This window comes from Toxotes jaculatrix, chromosome 14 (genome assembly GCF_017976425.1).
Source record: "Toxotes jaculatrix isolate fToxJac2 chromosome 14, fToxJac2.pri, whole genome shotgun sequence".
NCBI lineage: Eukaryota > Metazoa > Chordata > Actinopteri > Toxotidae > Toxotes > Toxotes jaculatrix.
The window spans coordinates 23471500-23488114 of record NC_054407.1 but is presented as its reverse complement, the minus strand read 5'-3'; the positions used below and the strand labels follow the sequence as shown (position 1 = coordinate 23488114).

General features: G+C 41.7%; 1 protein-coding gene across 1 annotated transcript in view; it reads left to right on the top strand.

Moving 5' to 3' along the window:
* Nucleotides 1–16615, top strand: part of LOC121193081 (receptor-type tyrosine-protein phosphatase N2-like) — a 158119-nt gene that overhangs the window by 75579 nt on the left and 65925 nt on the right. Inside the window, exon 12 of the mRNA XM_041055206.1 lies at nucleotides 9545–9609. Coding sequence (XP_040911140.1) covers nucleotides 9545–9609 — 65 coding nt within the window. The remainder of the gene's footprint in view (nucleotides 1–9544; nucleotides 9610–16615) is intronic.

The following is a 16615-nucleotide window of genomic DNA, read 5'->3' as shown; positions in this document are numbered from 1 at the left end:
ATACTCCTGAAAGTATGGAAATCAAAAAGTTGTCGCTTAGGTTGGACAATAGCAGACTCATCGAATTTGAAGGAAGAAAGATGAAGTTTTCGTCAGTTTTTCGGGGAGGAGACACTCCCTCTGGGGGAGGAGACACTCCCTTTCATCGGTTGCCCCTCCGCAGTCCCAGCTGATCAGATTTTTAATGTTTTACCATGTGAGCGTGCTGTGTACCCGCTTTGCAACATGCCAGTGTCTGAACCAGCACACGCTGCAGTACCTGCTGATGACAGCGAAGGAAAGCAAGTGGCTGTCCGACCGGCACTGCCGCCCTCAGCTCTCTTCCTCTCACTCCGCTACATGCTCTCTCACCCAGTCAGCCGAGAAGATGAGTCATATGTACTGTAAAGGTCATCCATCAGAGGGAGGGAGGAGAGGGAGAAGAATGGGGGGAGAGTGATGGAGGAGGGTGGCGTTAAGTGTTGGCTTTCCATGTCAATTTTTCTGTCAGCAGCAGTAAGTGGGGCCTCTTTTTCTTCTCCCGCTGCTTCTCTTCTCGCTCATACTCAGCAGTATCACCTCTGACAGCAGGATGGCCACTGACGTATTAACGTTTAGGTTTTTATTCAGGACGCTGTGGCGTAATTATTTCAACATTGTTATTATGTAAGGCAGCATCAGAGTTAGAAAGGAACAGTTCAACATTTTTGGAAATAAGCCTGTTTGCGTTGTTTCCGAGACTTTGATGAGCTGATCGATCTTAATCTCATGTTCATGCATCAATATGGAGGTAGAGCTTTATGCTGTTGAGTGATTAGCTTTAGAAAACACCTGCACTAAAGCTCAGTGATTAAAATGAGTCTGTGATTTGTTTAATTCACACAGAAAGTAACAAAATAAAAGCTCAAATGAGAGGTTTTTTTGTTTTTAAGTGGAGTTACAGCACAAACTGATCTGTTTATTCACCTGTGCTTTCATGCACCTGGCTGCCCGACGCCCTCACTGTGACAACAGAAAGTTACCGAAAAGATTCTGTGCATCAGAGTGAAAGGAAAAGAACCTAAAGCAATAATAAGATGAGAAGTAGTCACGGCACATACCAGCCATTATTCAGCCTGATATGTATGAACGTGTCACATGTATATAAGGACCTGTAATTATATGCTGGCACATGGAGAATCACACACGTATCACAAGTTGCTTCCCACTCAGTGTGCGCACATCAGAGCTGGTCATGTCAAAGAGAAGAGGAGTGTTAACAGCTTCTGAAGGGCCGTCTGTGTGACGCAGAGCCGTCTCACCGCTCCCCGTGGCGTCTGCTCACACGTTTTACACGGAAACTGTACCCTGTGACATTTCCTGATGGACATCCGAAGTTTTCTCACTTCTTAAACCAACTGCTTAGTTTGTAGACCTTCGTCATTCTACAGTGACACTGCAGTGTTAAATCTTTTTAAGTCAGATAAGTTTCCCTTGGAAACAAAGCAGTGTTTTCAACTCTGGTGCGTTTGCTTGGAACTGTCCAATCGTTGAGTTCACTGTCAGTCGGTATGACGCCATGTTTTCAGTTCTTGGTTTGTTTGTGAAAAGCCAGTGTAAACAGTTTGTCATCCTTTTCTCCTGGTCCATGACCAAACGGACAAACTGAAGCCTCCTAAGTTTCGTTCCCTTTAGTTTGACACTTTTTGACCACAACTATGCCACAAATTTCTGTTCTGCAAGTTTCTGTTTTCATTTTCAGTTTGAGGTGATTCCCTTGAACTGTGTTTTTGGACAAAGATATGACTCATTTGAATTCTGGCTACGATTGATTCTTAAATAGTGACACAACTTTTCCTCTTTGGAATCCATTTTAAGTCGTGTGAACTGAAGCAGACTGCAGCTGCTGCTGTTCCTCACATACAAGATGAATCTACAAACTGATCCAAGCGTTGCTTCTTTTTTTCAGTCTTTTTTTAATCACAGTGAGACATTTAACACTACGTTTTGTCATCTCCAGTCAATATCTTACATCGTCCTCGTGCAGTAAACTCCTGTCTGGCACTAAAGCAAACACTGAGCAGTATTTACAGAAACTATCCAGTGCGTGTCACCCGGTCTGTCAGGGAGTTCCTCCTGTGTCTGAAGATGGAGAGCTGTTACCTTTTCCACCGCCTCCTCCTCCCCTCGCTCCTCGGCTGGGTGATGCTTGGCTCGGCTGTGGGAGGTTTGATAGATGGCAGCCCCGGTTTTGGCAGCCTTATCTCTGGCCCCGCCAAGCGATCGTCATCTGCCACTTATCGGCCCTATAAACACCCCCCACAAACACTCTGCGGTGGAGGGGGGTGGGGGGGGGGGAGTGGGAGGGCAGAGGATAAGAAAGGGTGGCAAGAAGACAGAAGGAGATAGACGTGATCAAAGAGCAAGCTGAGGGAGGAGAGAGATGGGATGGAGTAAAGGAGAGAGATGTGAGGAAGTGAGAAGAAATTCCTAAAACAGGAAATATCTGATCAACCAATATTTCTTGGTCTCCCCCCTCTGTGGTAGAGAATTGGTTAAGTTTAGGTGCAAAACTTGGTTAAGGGGAGTCAGTGTGTATGAGTTAGTATGAGTCTCACATTTACGTGGAATTCTTTTATGGTGTTGCGCCCAGTTGTATGTAACCTGTGATAAAAAAATGTTGACGTAGGATATCATACAAACAAATGTGAAATGAGAGAAGTCAAGGAAGAGGGATCCGCAGGGAGACGTAAGAGGAGATGCAAGGAAGGAGGACGGGAGGAGAAATATTAATGATGAGAGGAAGAGAAGGAGAACTGAGGGCAGAAAGGTAGCGACTTGGGGGGGGGGTGGAGCGAGAAAAAGGGGACAGAGAAAGAGATGGAGAAGAGGGTAGTGCAGGAGAGAGGACCTAGTGATTCACATTTTCGGAGCCAGAACAGGGTTTTACTTCATTTTTCCCACCATATACTAGAGGTCAGTTCCATTTGTGGAGTATTTGGTTTTATGATTCAAGACTCAATTTCTCAAAGGTCACCTCCACTTGGGGAATATTAGTTTTTATGAAGATTCCCTCTCAGAAAGAAAACCTCTTTTACACACTTCCCAACTTCTCCAGCGGAAGAGGAGAGGGGGCCGTATATTGTATAAATGTAGAAGAAAAAAACAGCAGAGGTTAAAAAAACAATGTAGCTGGTTTGTAGGGGTTTATATTTCACAATGTGAGCTGTGATCCACTAATGAACGCTTGTTAGTGGAATAGGGCTTCCTGTCTCAGTGCAGCGAGGCATCGGCTGATGCAAGGTCATTAATTGTTGTGGGTGGTTGGGATATGTTTTCCTGCCGGGGTCCCCAGTGTCATATCAGCTTAATGAATTGTTTATGTAAACTAATAGAGGTGTTTAATACCTGCCTTTTAAAATGTGAATGAATCAAACGGAGCAGAAGCGAAGAGCTAAATGTCATCAATTAATGCAGCAAACAGTGTTCAACGCAACAAGGCAAACAAACACATTATGGCTGTTGTGTAATTGTAGCTGGATAATGCCCGAGTTCAACCAAATGTCCCCCGTCGAAGGCGTGGACTCGATAACCCTGATGTTAACCATATGGCGTTAAAGAGGTGATGTTGTGTTACTGTGGGATAAAAATTCAGATCAGATCAGATAAATTAAATTTACTTGTATTGTCACATTAAAGTTTGAAGGCGGAGCAGATTATTTATTTTTCTTTGTTTTGTTTTTTTTTTTCAGATTGATTGAGGTCGTTCTTTTGTCTTATTTCTCTTCACGAAACAGTTCATCAGTCTTGGGACTAAACGCCGCTACATACGAAAAGCCAATATTCACACTTATCTTGTGATACAGTCATAGGTTTGTGGTGTTGGTCCTTTCTGAGCTAACTTCCTTTAGCGACACAATTTACACTCCCTTTCTTCCTTCCCTCTTTCTCTCTACATCGTTATTCTTTGTCCCTCACCTCTTCAACGTCCTCCTCCTCCTCCTCCTCCTTTCTCACCCCTTCTTTTTCTGTCTCTTTCACTCTGTCTCCCACCCATCATTTTGTCTCCCCCATCTGTCTATCACCCACTCTCCTCGTCTTTTCTCTCAGTCTCACTCTCTCCTCTCTTAATGAACTCTCGTCCCCCAGGTGGCCCTGGATGCCATTTAGGCCCCCTGCTTTTGAATTTAATTACACATGGCATTGTCTTCATGGAGCCCCCCCACCCACCCACATATACACACATTCAGACACACATACACACACAACCCAAGCCACGGCTGCTGGTTCGTACTGCATCATAGATTACTGCAGGCAATAACACCCAGGGATGGGGGTGGGTGGGGGATCAACAAGGAACAGATTGAAGGCTGAAAAGTTGATATCAGAAATCAAATTAACGCAAGTGAGAGTGAAACCATATCTAATTAAGAGGCTTTTGAAAAAACGACGGGCAAATCTCTTTTGACACAAATATTCATGGCTTGTGACGTCGATTATGAGATGAAGAGTTCATTTGCAAAATGTTAAAAATGTCTGTGTTATGAGCACAGTTAAAAAAAAAATGTATGTTTGTTTCAGTTTCAAATGATGCACATTTCATTGAAGAACAAAAGCCTCCAGATGGCTTTAGTTTATTTTTTTTCTTTTTACCAGCTGAAACAAACTGCTAAACTTCACTTCTCATAACTTCTCCTGGCTTTTACGATCTGCAGTTTATTTATTTATTTTTTTTGTTTAGCTTTTTTTTTTTATGGCCTGCATCATTTTTTTCCTGTTTTTTTTTCTTTTTATTATTATTATCTGCTAGACATTCACTGATGGTTTGGAGCAGTGGACCAGGTCTTGCAGGCACACAGAGAAAAACCAAGCAGCGATATATTTTAATTTGCCCAGGGATCGTTGCTCTCATGATCAACTAATGTGATTACATCCCTGTACTGTGTCACTGCAGTGACGGTGCCGCGCTGCTCTTTCTGCCTCTGGTTTTGAAGGATGGCTGTTGTTTTCTTCTCATTATACGACTCCTGAAATGTACCCGCGAGGGTGAGTGAGAGGTATGGACGTTGGTTGGGTGGGTGGGGGGTGGTTAGTGGTTGAAATAACGACCCCTCGGTACAGCAAAAGCATCTATTCTGTTGGTCCAGGACTCGAGGAGCCAGCCTGGGCCTTTCCCTTTTGTCAACAGTGAAAAATGAAGCATTTCTGAATCCCCGGCACTCGCTGTGTTTCCCTCTAGGCGCCTCAGATACATTGAGTTAACATAAAGCAAAATTCAGGACAGGGGCGGCCCGGGTGACAAATGAAGCGCCTCCATGTGTTTTGGAGGGAAAATAAAGGGGCCCCTTTTGTAGAAATGAGATTTGGTCCTCGTTACTTCCTTCAGGCCCAATTTTTTCCCCGCAGTTCAAACGTATCTGAGAGGTACAATGGAAGATGGAATATTCTGGAAATGGAAAAAAAAATGGAATAATCTGAGTATAGATCATTTCCCTTCAGCCCGCTCTCAGTCTGCAGTCCGTCGCTGCTTCATTCCCATTTTGTCACATTACAGCTTATTTTCACCCCGCGCTGCCAGTCAGGCTAAAAGAAAAGTCGCCAGTCGGTCTGATCACGACACCTAGCCCATTGCAGCTTCTTAAAAATGGATCCAATTTAGGTTTTGGAGAGAAATCTCGCTGGGGTACAAATGAGGCACCTCGGCTCGCCTGCTCACGAGCAGTGCTCTCATTCGACTTGGACTCATTTGTAGTCTGCAGGAGAGGAGAGGAATGGATGGTCCGGATAGCTCTTGGCTACGTGTCGGAGAGGCCGCAGTGCCGCGGTGTTGGGAGGTCCAAAGACTTGTCGGCTAATTAGGGGGAGCTCGCCGCCTGTGATGCAGTCACGCTCGTTGGCCGCGTGGCAAGTCACTCTGGGGAACCAGAGTGTTGCTACAGAGTTTTCTGATTCCCTCCCAATGAAAATCATGTCGAGCGCTTTCATGTTTGTTTGTGTTTGAGTATTTCAGGCTTTTTACCGGTACTCTGATTCTGTATCAGGAATTAAATGTGTGTGTGTTTGTGTGTGTAGGTGGTTCCGTGTGTGCATGTGGGTCGGTGTGTGTGTGTGAGCCTGTCAATTAAGCTTTCCTGCAGATGCAACTCAAATAGGTTTTGCCTCACCAATTATCAAAGGCACTTTAGGCAACAAAGTCTTTAGTTGTTTCACTGAGTTGGGTCCCAAAGTTGCCTGTTGTTTACCATCTCTGCCGTTGTTTCATTTGAACTTAATTAATCCTTTAAAACATTTTGGGGAAATCACTTCACTGGCACCGCTACAACTTTCATCCAAAGTAAAGTGACAGTAGCCACAGTTTGAAAGAAATGGTGCTAACAGAAGGACTGGCAGCATCAGACTGAAACAAATAAAACAGATTTTATCTGTAAAGTGAAAGTAAGTTAAAGCTGCAATAATATATTATTTACTTTGAGAGGACAGAGCTTATGGCTCCAGAGGCTGCAAAACAAACCTGTGAACAAACCACTCCCCTCCCCTTCCTCCTTATCTCTCCCAAAATGAAGCTTTTCAGATCGAGATGTGATGTCTGGGAAAAAAAAAAAAAACAACTCGTCTGCGTTTTTTTGCAACACTTCTCTCATTTTTAGAAAGTGATTGGTGGTTATGGTTGTTTGCCTTGTGAGGCACAGAGAGCGGTGGAATGTGTTCTGCCTAAATCTTGGCTAGTGGCAGGTTTTTTCAGGTACACTGCATTAAAGTGTAATTACTCCCCGACCAGAAAATCTTAGTCTGAAATCGTATTTACAACCAAACGACCACACAAAGGATGACGTCAGGCGTCATGTGTACCAGCAGTGTTTTGGATGGAAACTTCCTCATTTCAGTGGAATCAGTGGATTCACTAATAAAATAACATTCATTAAAGTATCTACAACTAACTAAACATCAGCCATTGCACAACCAGCAAGTAGTCAGTACCCAGCCGCCACCTCTTTCACTATCCTACTTTCTGATAAAAAAAAAAAAAAAAGTCTGGTTACTGTAAGTAAATCAGTTAACGCAGTTTTCAAACAAAAATCGACAGTTAATCACATCAGCTGCACTGGTGTCTGTGGGCCCGACCAAACCTTTAACGGGTGACTGAAAACGCCTGAGACGGCGGTGTGCCGAGGAGTGCGAAGAGCTCAAACGAGGAGCAACAGACGCCTCCGTCGGACACGTGTAGCACTGAACCAGAAGTCTATTCAGATGCTCCTCGGTGAACGTATGAAGAGGCGACGCTGACAAACCAATTCAGCCGCTTCAGCCTCTATTTCTCAGTGAAGGGAGCTGAGCCTGCAGAAGCTACACGCTGACAGCAGTATTATTAAGACATGTCAGCCCACTTGGCCATTGTCGGAAAGGTCTGCATACGTCTCTGTCTGGGGGCCTGGACGACGACCAGTCAGCTCCTACTGCACCTTTTCACTGTGTTTCTATCACAGTGTAAGTAACTTAAATCAGTCTGTTTTCCATTCTAATTGTATACCTACCATCATATAACACACTTTAAAGGTAACAGGCAACAACCAATACATGCACAAATGTCTGTATCTGTACCTTAAGTGTAGCTATTTTAGATGAGATTTAAGTGTATTTTTATTTTTAATTTTTTCAAATTTTTTTGCCCAGTGGTGAATGATGTTGTTTTCTACAAGAGCTACTCGTTTAAACGATGGTGTTTCAGGTCAAGGTCTGTGGTTACACAACACATGGTATAAATTGACTGGTAAATTATGCTCTGACAGAGTGAAAGACTAATTATAAGAGCTGTTGGTGAATTTGGAGGACTACAGCAGAGTCAAGGCTTGCTATTTGCATATCCTTCATCTTCCTGGTGTATCAACAAAGGAGACTCACTCTCTGTCTCCACACCGGTGTATTGAGATGCAAAGCAAAGTGAATGTAATTATGTATCCTCTTTTTTTTTTTTTCTTTCTTTTTTTTTAATTTCATAACATTTTGTTCTGGCTTTAATATGTTCTCCACCATGAATTTCAATTGTAGCCCTCCATTTGTTTCCCTTTCAGGTGATGGAAAAAAAGAGAGCTCTGCGCAAGGTTTAATTCTATTTGTGTGGGAATTTGTTGTAATGTTTGCCTGCCGGCAGGTCAGGTTAAAAATTCATATTTCATAAAGTGAAGATATGCTACAGTAATAGCTCATTTGGTTCTGGAACGGCAGCATTTATTGTCGAGCCCTGTGGAGGTGTTGTTGGCCTAATTTAGCGAACGCTTGTGTCTGGGAAGAGCTCCCATGATAACCTCAATGACATCACCACCTTCACCACCTGTCTACTAAAATCCAAATTTCATGGTAGGCCAGGTGCCTGAAATTCAAAGGCTAGTTACAGTGAGGTGGACTCACTCCCTCTTAAATATAATAGTTAAATATAATAATAAAATAGTTGGAGTGTAATATCCATATATGCATAAAGTCATTAATCATCAAGACTTAAGAGTCTACAGCCATGCTAGCTGTTGTGTTTGGCTGTGCTAACAGCACAGTTGTGCTTTGACCCAAATCCAACATGTTCACCATGACAATGCTAACTTTTCTTTACTTTTCTTTACTTTTACTACTTACTTTACTTTTCTTTGCTGCCAAGTATTAATGCAGAAGTCTCCATGCTCCCCTGCCATGGAAACACTGAATGTTTTGCTGATCTCGTGTCCACAATCAGTAGGATAAAGACACATCAGCTCTGACGCTGAGTAAATCAGACTTCCATAACTTCAAACTGTTTTCTCTTGCTGCCTCATGCAGCCTCCGGCGTGCTGCGTTGTTATTGTAGAATGAAGAAAGTGACTTATTGATAAATCTAATTCTTTTTTTCTGTTGTTGTTGAAGAAATCCTTGAATGACATAAAAAAAAAATTAAACATTTAGGATAAGTTGACCTTACAACTCTAGTATGACAAATGAGATGTTTCTTAATCTAATGATGGTTTGAAAATGTTCGAGTCAGGATGTTTTTCAGTCATCTGTACATTTCAGTGCATTCCCGAGGCGTTTGGATGAATGAGGTTCTGCTTCTGCTGTATATACGTTGCGTGTTTAAAGCTCAGGGGGCAGGGGTAATTGATTTTCTGTGGATCATTCGAGCGCAGAGTTTAAATGCTGGTTTGGTGGAATTTGTGCCATCGATTAATGGCAGCCACTGTGCACAAATGGTTGCATGCTGCACATTATTGTGAAGACCAGGAATTAATCAAATTTTAAAGTTTATCCAGTTTGAACAGCATGATACAAGATCTAGAGTACTGCAATGTAGCTTACTGTTGAAAAGTTATTGCTGTTTTTTTCTGTTGAGCTTATCAACTATTTTTTTTATTTGTTTTGTGCATTTTGTTGTGTATAGATTGTTGTTTGGCTTTGATGCTTTAAAACTGACCTGGTCTGTGTCTTCAGATGCAGGCTGAGAAAAATTCCCATAATATTTTTTGTAGAATCTTAAAAAAAGAAAAAAAAAAAAAAAAATCACAGTGTGACATTTTTTCAGTTCGCTGATGGTTGTTATTTTCTCTGTGCTCTTTTCTTACTGTAGTTCAGCAGAAAGTGGCTTTGGAGAAGGAGGCCAAGCTCAGCATCCTGGAGGCCGGAGTTGCTGATGTGAGTACAGTTTAAACTTTTAAGTTTCAGGTGGTCACAAAATATGTTATGAATCTGCATCCCCATTATTTATTTAAGTAGAATGAGAATCACCTTATATACAGTTAAAATATGTGGAAACTCAAAAATAAAGTCGGACACCAGAACATTGCACCCATGTAACTCTATGTAGAATATCCCTTATAAAAAATAAGATTAAAGTAACAAATAAAATAAGTTAGCAGCATCTCAGCAAAAAAGTCTAACATCTAACATTCTTAACGTTTGGCGCCTTCTTCATCCCTGCCACCTCCCTCTGTCTCTTCAGTCTCTCTCCCCCTTGGTTTTCATCTCTTAGCATTGCTATTCTCCACCATCTCTGTGGTAAATAGGCTGCTGAGCGTCTGCACTCGCCTATTGATTCAAGAGTTAGTCTGTACCGATGACAGAACGCCATTCACCAGGCTTATCAAAGTGGCAGCAGCACGGTCTGAGAGAGAAACGGTTGGAAAATGGCGAAGGAGGGAAGTAAGGGGAATGAGGGAGAGAGAAGTGGGGAGAGTGGAAGAAAGAAAGGGTGGAATGGAGGGTCTGTGGAGGTGATCAATACCCGACTGCAAACAGGAGCCAAATATGGCCGATCAAACCTTTGTTGTAAGAGAGAGGGAGGGAGAGAAGCAGAGAAAGTCCCTCCATCACAGGCTGCCAGATAGAGGAAAAGCAAAAACCAGTCTGCAAGTCTCAACCTGCAACAAAACATCCATCATCACCCCATACAGTGTTTATTATAGTTTTATCACACACTGTAAAATAAGAATATTAGCATACTACATCACTGCTGACAGCCTAAAAATACAAAAAAAGAAAAGTTAGTTTCTCAAAAGTGCAGAGGAGACGATTTGTTTTCTCACAGACGTCCCAGCTCGAAATTTTGAGCAGGCCTTCAGGTTTGAGTGTTGGGTTTATTTGGCAGGCAGACGAATGAATGCTCATTTTCTCATTGATGCCTGTGTGTATCTGAAACACAAATAACCTGGAAATTTATTGATCCCTGTGGGGAAATCAAGTTTTTTTTGCAGCAGAAAAGCTAATGGGGAAAAATAGCATGCAATAAAACCAATAATGACAAAACAGTCAAACAGTAAAACAGAACATAAATTGTTGTGGAGTTGTATAAATTTATTATTATGCACCTGACAATCCAGCGACAAATAGATAGGAATTACATGTCAACTTAAACACAAATAAAAGGAGTTTTGGAGGATTTAAGGAGGAGGAGGATTTAAAAAAGTCTGAAATCACTCAGTCATGACTCCTTACGTAACAGACACCCAATAGTTTCCTCTGTACCGAGCAGTAAATAAAGATTTGTGACACTTGCAGACCATCATCATTATCATCATCATCATCATCACTGATCGGTGTGGTGTAATCGTTAAAAGGAAGCAAAGCACTTCCTTCCTTTGTGGAATTATTGAGGACACTCTGCAGTGGATAAATTCACACACTCAGAGTAACTCAGATGAAATGGCAGAGTACATAGTTCTTTATGATGCTGTTGAGCACAGCCTTGTTGTTTATGGATATTATTTCAGCAACCCTGAGTTCGTCCAACTAACACAAAATAAATGATGATGGGAGCTTTTAGTTAAAGTAGAAAAGCAAAGATGGACTCTTCCTTTTTTCTTTGAACTCTGTAGGAATGTACAGATACAGACTCAGACAGACAACACCAGCCCGTAACTGAAAAAAGAAAAACAGAGCGTGCTGCACTCAGCTGGTACAACCATCCACCAGGTGGACAGAATGAATCTGAACTCCAACTCGTCTCACTTTGTCACATGCTGGGGGAAAAAAGCATCAGCGCAGTGTGCGATCATGCTAAATTTAATTGATATCACAGATTCTAAAAAAAAAAAAAAAAAAAGTCATCACACATTCGCTGAATTATTGAGGCCACAACATTAAATTTTCAGGGACAGCTTTTCTGTTTTGGAATTATAGTTGTGGTTTGAGGGAGATCTCAAAGAACCTGAGCAGCAACAAGGATAATAAACACATTCATGGACATTGCAAGTTAAGTCAGCACTGGTTTAGCATATCACATACACCTGCATGTATATGACTGATGTATGAGCCAATGATGGTGAAACATGAATTAAGCAGCTGATGCCAGTTTATATGATTCAGGTGCAGCTTCAGCTCTCTGTTCTAAGTGAAGAAATCTGCCCATTAGAAGCATCTCATCCTGAACACAAAATGAGTTTTAGATAGATAAAACAGCAGGTCAAACAGTGTTGAGTATATTTAAGTTTATATAGAAGGATCAATCAGGGGAAGGATTCAGAAAAACTTAGATATATTTCCTTCAGAGTACAGTCACAGCTGTAAATCTGCAGCTGACCGGCCGCCGGTGAAAGGCCACTGACATTCTGACGGTGTCGCCCTTATTTTGTGTTTTGTATTTGTACTCAGTTTTTTCATTGAAGATGTGGATGAGGATGAGGAGCCAGGCAGATTAGGCAGCTTCAGAGAGTCTTTCAGGTTCAGCCGCAGCAGCAGCAGCCAAAGTGTCATCCTTCAGCAGCCTTCATGTCCAGTCCAATTGTCTCTGAGTGAATCAGCGCATCTCCTGCTGTTCATTCTTCGTGGGTCATTCGTGATTCGTGACCACACTTTCAAATTCCTCACGAATTGTGTTTCTGAGAAATTGAAGCAGTAATTTGCCTTTTCTCATAGCTGTTTTATTTATTTATTTATTTATTTGTTCTTTGAAATTCAGGACGGCAAATGCATTGAAGCCTCAGTAAGCATATTGATGTGATGTGAGCGGTGGAGAGATCTGCTTTTCTAGCTCTAAGTGCAGGCAATTTACTAAATAAAAGAAACACTTGAATAAATCAGGGAAAATGCAAAATACAGTGAGAGCAGGTTGTGTGAGATTGTTAGCAAGATATCTGAAAACAGTTTTGGATGCAGTTTGTCAGAGAGACAGTTACTTGTCTAAAAATCAGCTAAGTCTGTGTTAGATTTAAAAATCTGCTCAACACAAATTCAATACTTGCATCTCAGAAAAGCAAAGATGGGGATTTGACAGTAACCGACAAGTACAACTAACAAACACAAAACAGATTGTTGAGCTGTCTGCTTCTTGTTCTCTGCTTTCTTTAATCAAACTGATTAGTAATTTGTAATCTTGATTTTATTCAATCAGTATGCTCAGTTTTGTTCCCTGAATTCAGTAATTAATATTCTTACACCATTTCATTGTAAATTTGTAAATTATAGTCACACTCCTACTTGGTCTCCCTCCTTCCTTGTCAGGATGGCAGTGTTACCTCTTCACCATGACTCAAAGAGCTCTAATATAAAGAGCAGAGTTTATTTTATGCTCATCAAACTGTTCATCAGAAAACATCCTGTTATCCTGCATGTTTGGAAGGAAACTGGAGGAATTGAGGCAACGACAGAGTTCTGATTTGTAGGTATGATCTCTGGTATTAGCCAGATTCAAGTACACAGCATCAACACGTTTACCATCACTGCTACAATGAGGTATTTTGACCACACATTATACAAATAAACACACTCACTTGCCACTTTATTAGGTACACCTCTACAATGTAGTGTAACCCAATACAACAGGTCTTCTGAGTTCTTCTTCTGCCTTGCCTTTGTTGTTGACAGTGTCAGAAAGGTAATAATCTTGCTTCATGTTTCTAACTGGGGTTGTATTCGAGGCTGGTGGTTTTGTACTGGACGTCATTATACTGCATTGGAAAGTGTTTCTAGTGCGTTGGTTGGATCAGGAGATAAAGATGTTTTTTTTGTTGTTTTTTTTTCTGGTTCCATTGGTCACACAGTGACAATTTTGTGGCTTTGATAGATTACAAGCCTTCATTAAAATCTCAAACATCCTCATTTAAGTTCTTTATGAAGCTTCATACGACGTGCTGCTGCTTGTTAAATGACTTCGGGCTCTCTTCATTTTCCTCCAGTCTGACCACCATTACCTCACGTGGCTTCACGATTGAACACAGCCTCATGGAGGCCACGAAAAAACTCAGCACCGTTGTCTCCACACTGAGACTCGAGTCCAATTAAGAGAATGTGTGTGTGTGTTGGGGAGGAGGTAGCAGATAAGGTTGCCGTTGCAGCAACAAGATTATAATTGTCCTGGAGTGGCACTAATCCCCCTCCACCCTGACCAGCTTGCTTTGTTCGCCGCAAATCAAGGCGCTTCCAATCTGTCTGTCGGAGAGAGTGATTTCACAAACAGAGGAGAGGCAGGAAGGAGGGAAAGAGCTAATGAAACAACAGCAAAAAAACAACAGTAGATGGCCCTTTCCATCACCACTTAAAAACCTCACTACATAAGAACACAAGCAGGCAGGCATGAACACTCAAACAAAAACACAGGCAACTCGCTTCAGATTGATTCCAGTATTAAAAATCACAGCAGGTGATTTTCAGTGATCCGGGCTGGAGAGGAGTCAGAGAAATCAGCTGCCGCAAGTTTGGCTGGTTGAACTGAAAACTTTTCGATTCTTCAGCCTTTAAAGTGGGGGGACCCTGTTTTTACTTGTCAAAGTCAGTTCAGAAAAGTACTTTGGTAATATAACTAGAGTGTCACTGCTTCGGCTTGGAGATTACAAAAGGTTTTACAGGAAGCTGGCATTACAAACTGGGGGAATTGAGTTAGAGAGACATAGGCTTTTACCAGGCAGGGAGGATCTAACAGTCGAGGATTTAGTTTTTTGCAGTTAGAGCCATAATGTGGAGTGAAAAGATTTGACTGTTCTGCTTTTATTCTCCATTACAAGTCCCCAAATATCAAAGTTGAAGAGCAAAGCTAAATAGTTGGAATACTCTTTTTCATGCCATTTGTAAATTGTATTAACACGCAGTGTGTATCTGGATCTCAAACGGAGGACAAAACGCGTGCAGGTGTACATGGATGCATAAGGCATGGCTACAGGAATGTGACATCTGGAGGTTGTATTCACATCTGGTGCGGCTGACTTTGTGATTAGATCTTAGCCGGATGTAAATGCAGCCTGTACTGCACTAATTTCACAAAGCTACAGACATCCTCTCTCTGTGCATTGGAAAGCTGGATGCCTTTGACTGTCTACATCTGATACTTGATCCTTGTTATGCTGTTGTAAAATATCTTAGGGAGGAGGTTGAAGTAGATGGTCTGGCAGATAAAGCCTGTGACACAGATACAGGAAAGCACAATTCACATCCTGTCTTCTACCAACACCCAAGATCTGCATCTTTAAACTTTGACCCCAGTCTTTCCCACAAACCTCAGCCAAGTAGTTTTAGTTGCCTAAAGGTTACCAAGCCTCAGCCATAGAGGCAGCCGGTCAGAAAACTGGCCTATTCTGTGACTTAGCGTTGAGTTTGAAAAAAAACAAAAAAAAAAAACAAGAAAAACTGAAATGTATAGGCAGTATATACACACACAAAAAATACAGTATGTTCCTATGCATTTTTTCTCATTTTACTCATGACTACAGCCTCTGACTTTACCTGAGATGCTTCACCTGCCCAGTTCTAACTTCAGGTGACGCTGCTCTAGTTGCCGACGGTGTAAGCTCAACTTTACTTGTTTAAACACAACTGTTTGCTAATCTTTTCATGCGACAAACAGATAAAAACTCCCTGGCCAATTTGTGCTTTGGTCAAATTATCCAGTGCATAGTGATGGAATGTAATCTCCACATAATCCGTTTCCACAACAGATAATCTGGATTCCAGAGTTCATCCTCATTTCGCAATATTGCGGGAGATGTTATTGAATAGAATTGCTCACCCTGGCAGTGTTGTTTGTTGTCTTGCTCTACCCACTGAGCCACAATGAACGGCTTTCATAATGATTTCGCTGAGAATATATTCTTGTCTGTGGTTTCTGTGGTTGGGGGGGGAGAGCAGAGTGATAGCATCACGCGTAATGACACAGTATTGTTGTGTGCCGCCTGCCCAGGTGCCTGAAAACAGAGCCGGATTTGAATGAGAATATTCATGAAGCAGAGAGACACACACTGGATCAAGGTTGCGTGTTCGCCGCTGCTCCCTGTTCCACCTGTAATTTTCATCACAAAGAGGAAAATAAATCATAGAGGATCAGAACAATGGCACGCGCGTGAGCTTATATACATACGTGCATACAGTATGTACCTTCATGTGTTGAAAGTGCACCTGAGTGTGCATCTGTCTGTGTGTGGTGTGTGTTTGTGTGGGCACACTCATGCATCCATCTGCATCTCCTGCCATAGATATTCAAATGGCTCCATGTGAAAAATTGAATCGAGAGGCTGTTGAAGTGCTGGCTCTTCTTTCTCTCTCTGGCCGAGACACGGTGCCCGAATGGCCTTTGATATGGTAATGATAACTCACTGCGGGGGCCCTAAGAGCCAGATGCATGCTGGGATATATCCCAGGTGTCTGACTGTGTGGTCTGTCTGGTTACACAAGCCCGTTTGCTTCCCATCAGAAAGGAGCAGAGCTTGTTTCCTCTGCCACAGAGGTCGCACTGTATTTTCATTCCCATTTGTTTGTGAGGTTACATCAGCCGCTCCTGAACACAAACAGGTGTACACTGAACAAAAATCTGCTGTTCAGTTCGGCTATAGACCAAGGAAAAAGCTAACTTTGTTCATAATAAAAGATAGTTTTGACTGTTTTTCTCTATTTCCTCGCAAAACTACTTTGCTTACTTGCATGAAACAGTTGTTGCATGTAGAATAGCCCATAATTAATTACGTATTTTGATTATGATCCAGATCTAGGTACAAATTATTGCACCTATGATGACGTTTTTGTCTTTACAGACTTGATATAGATTTAGTTGATTAAAGATGTTTTTTTAAAACAAAAATAAACTAATTTCTCTGAGAGACTTTAAAGATTTACTATCTTATCATTCTGATAATATTTATGATTGTTTTAATTAGCATTGGTTTGTATAAGTATACGAGTGTGTTTGTATAAAACATTTCCCTTGCTCTTCAGTGTAATT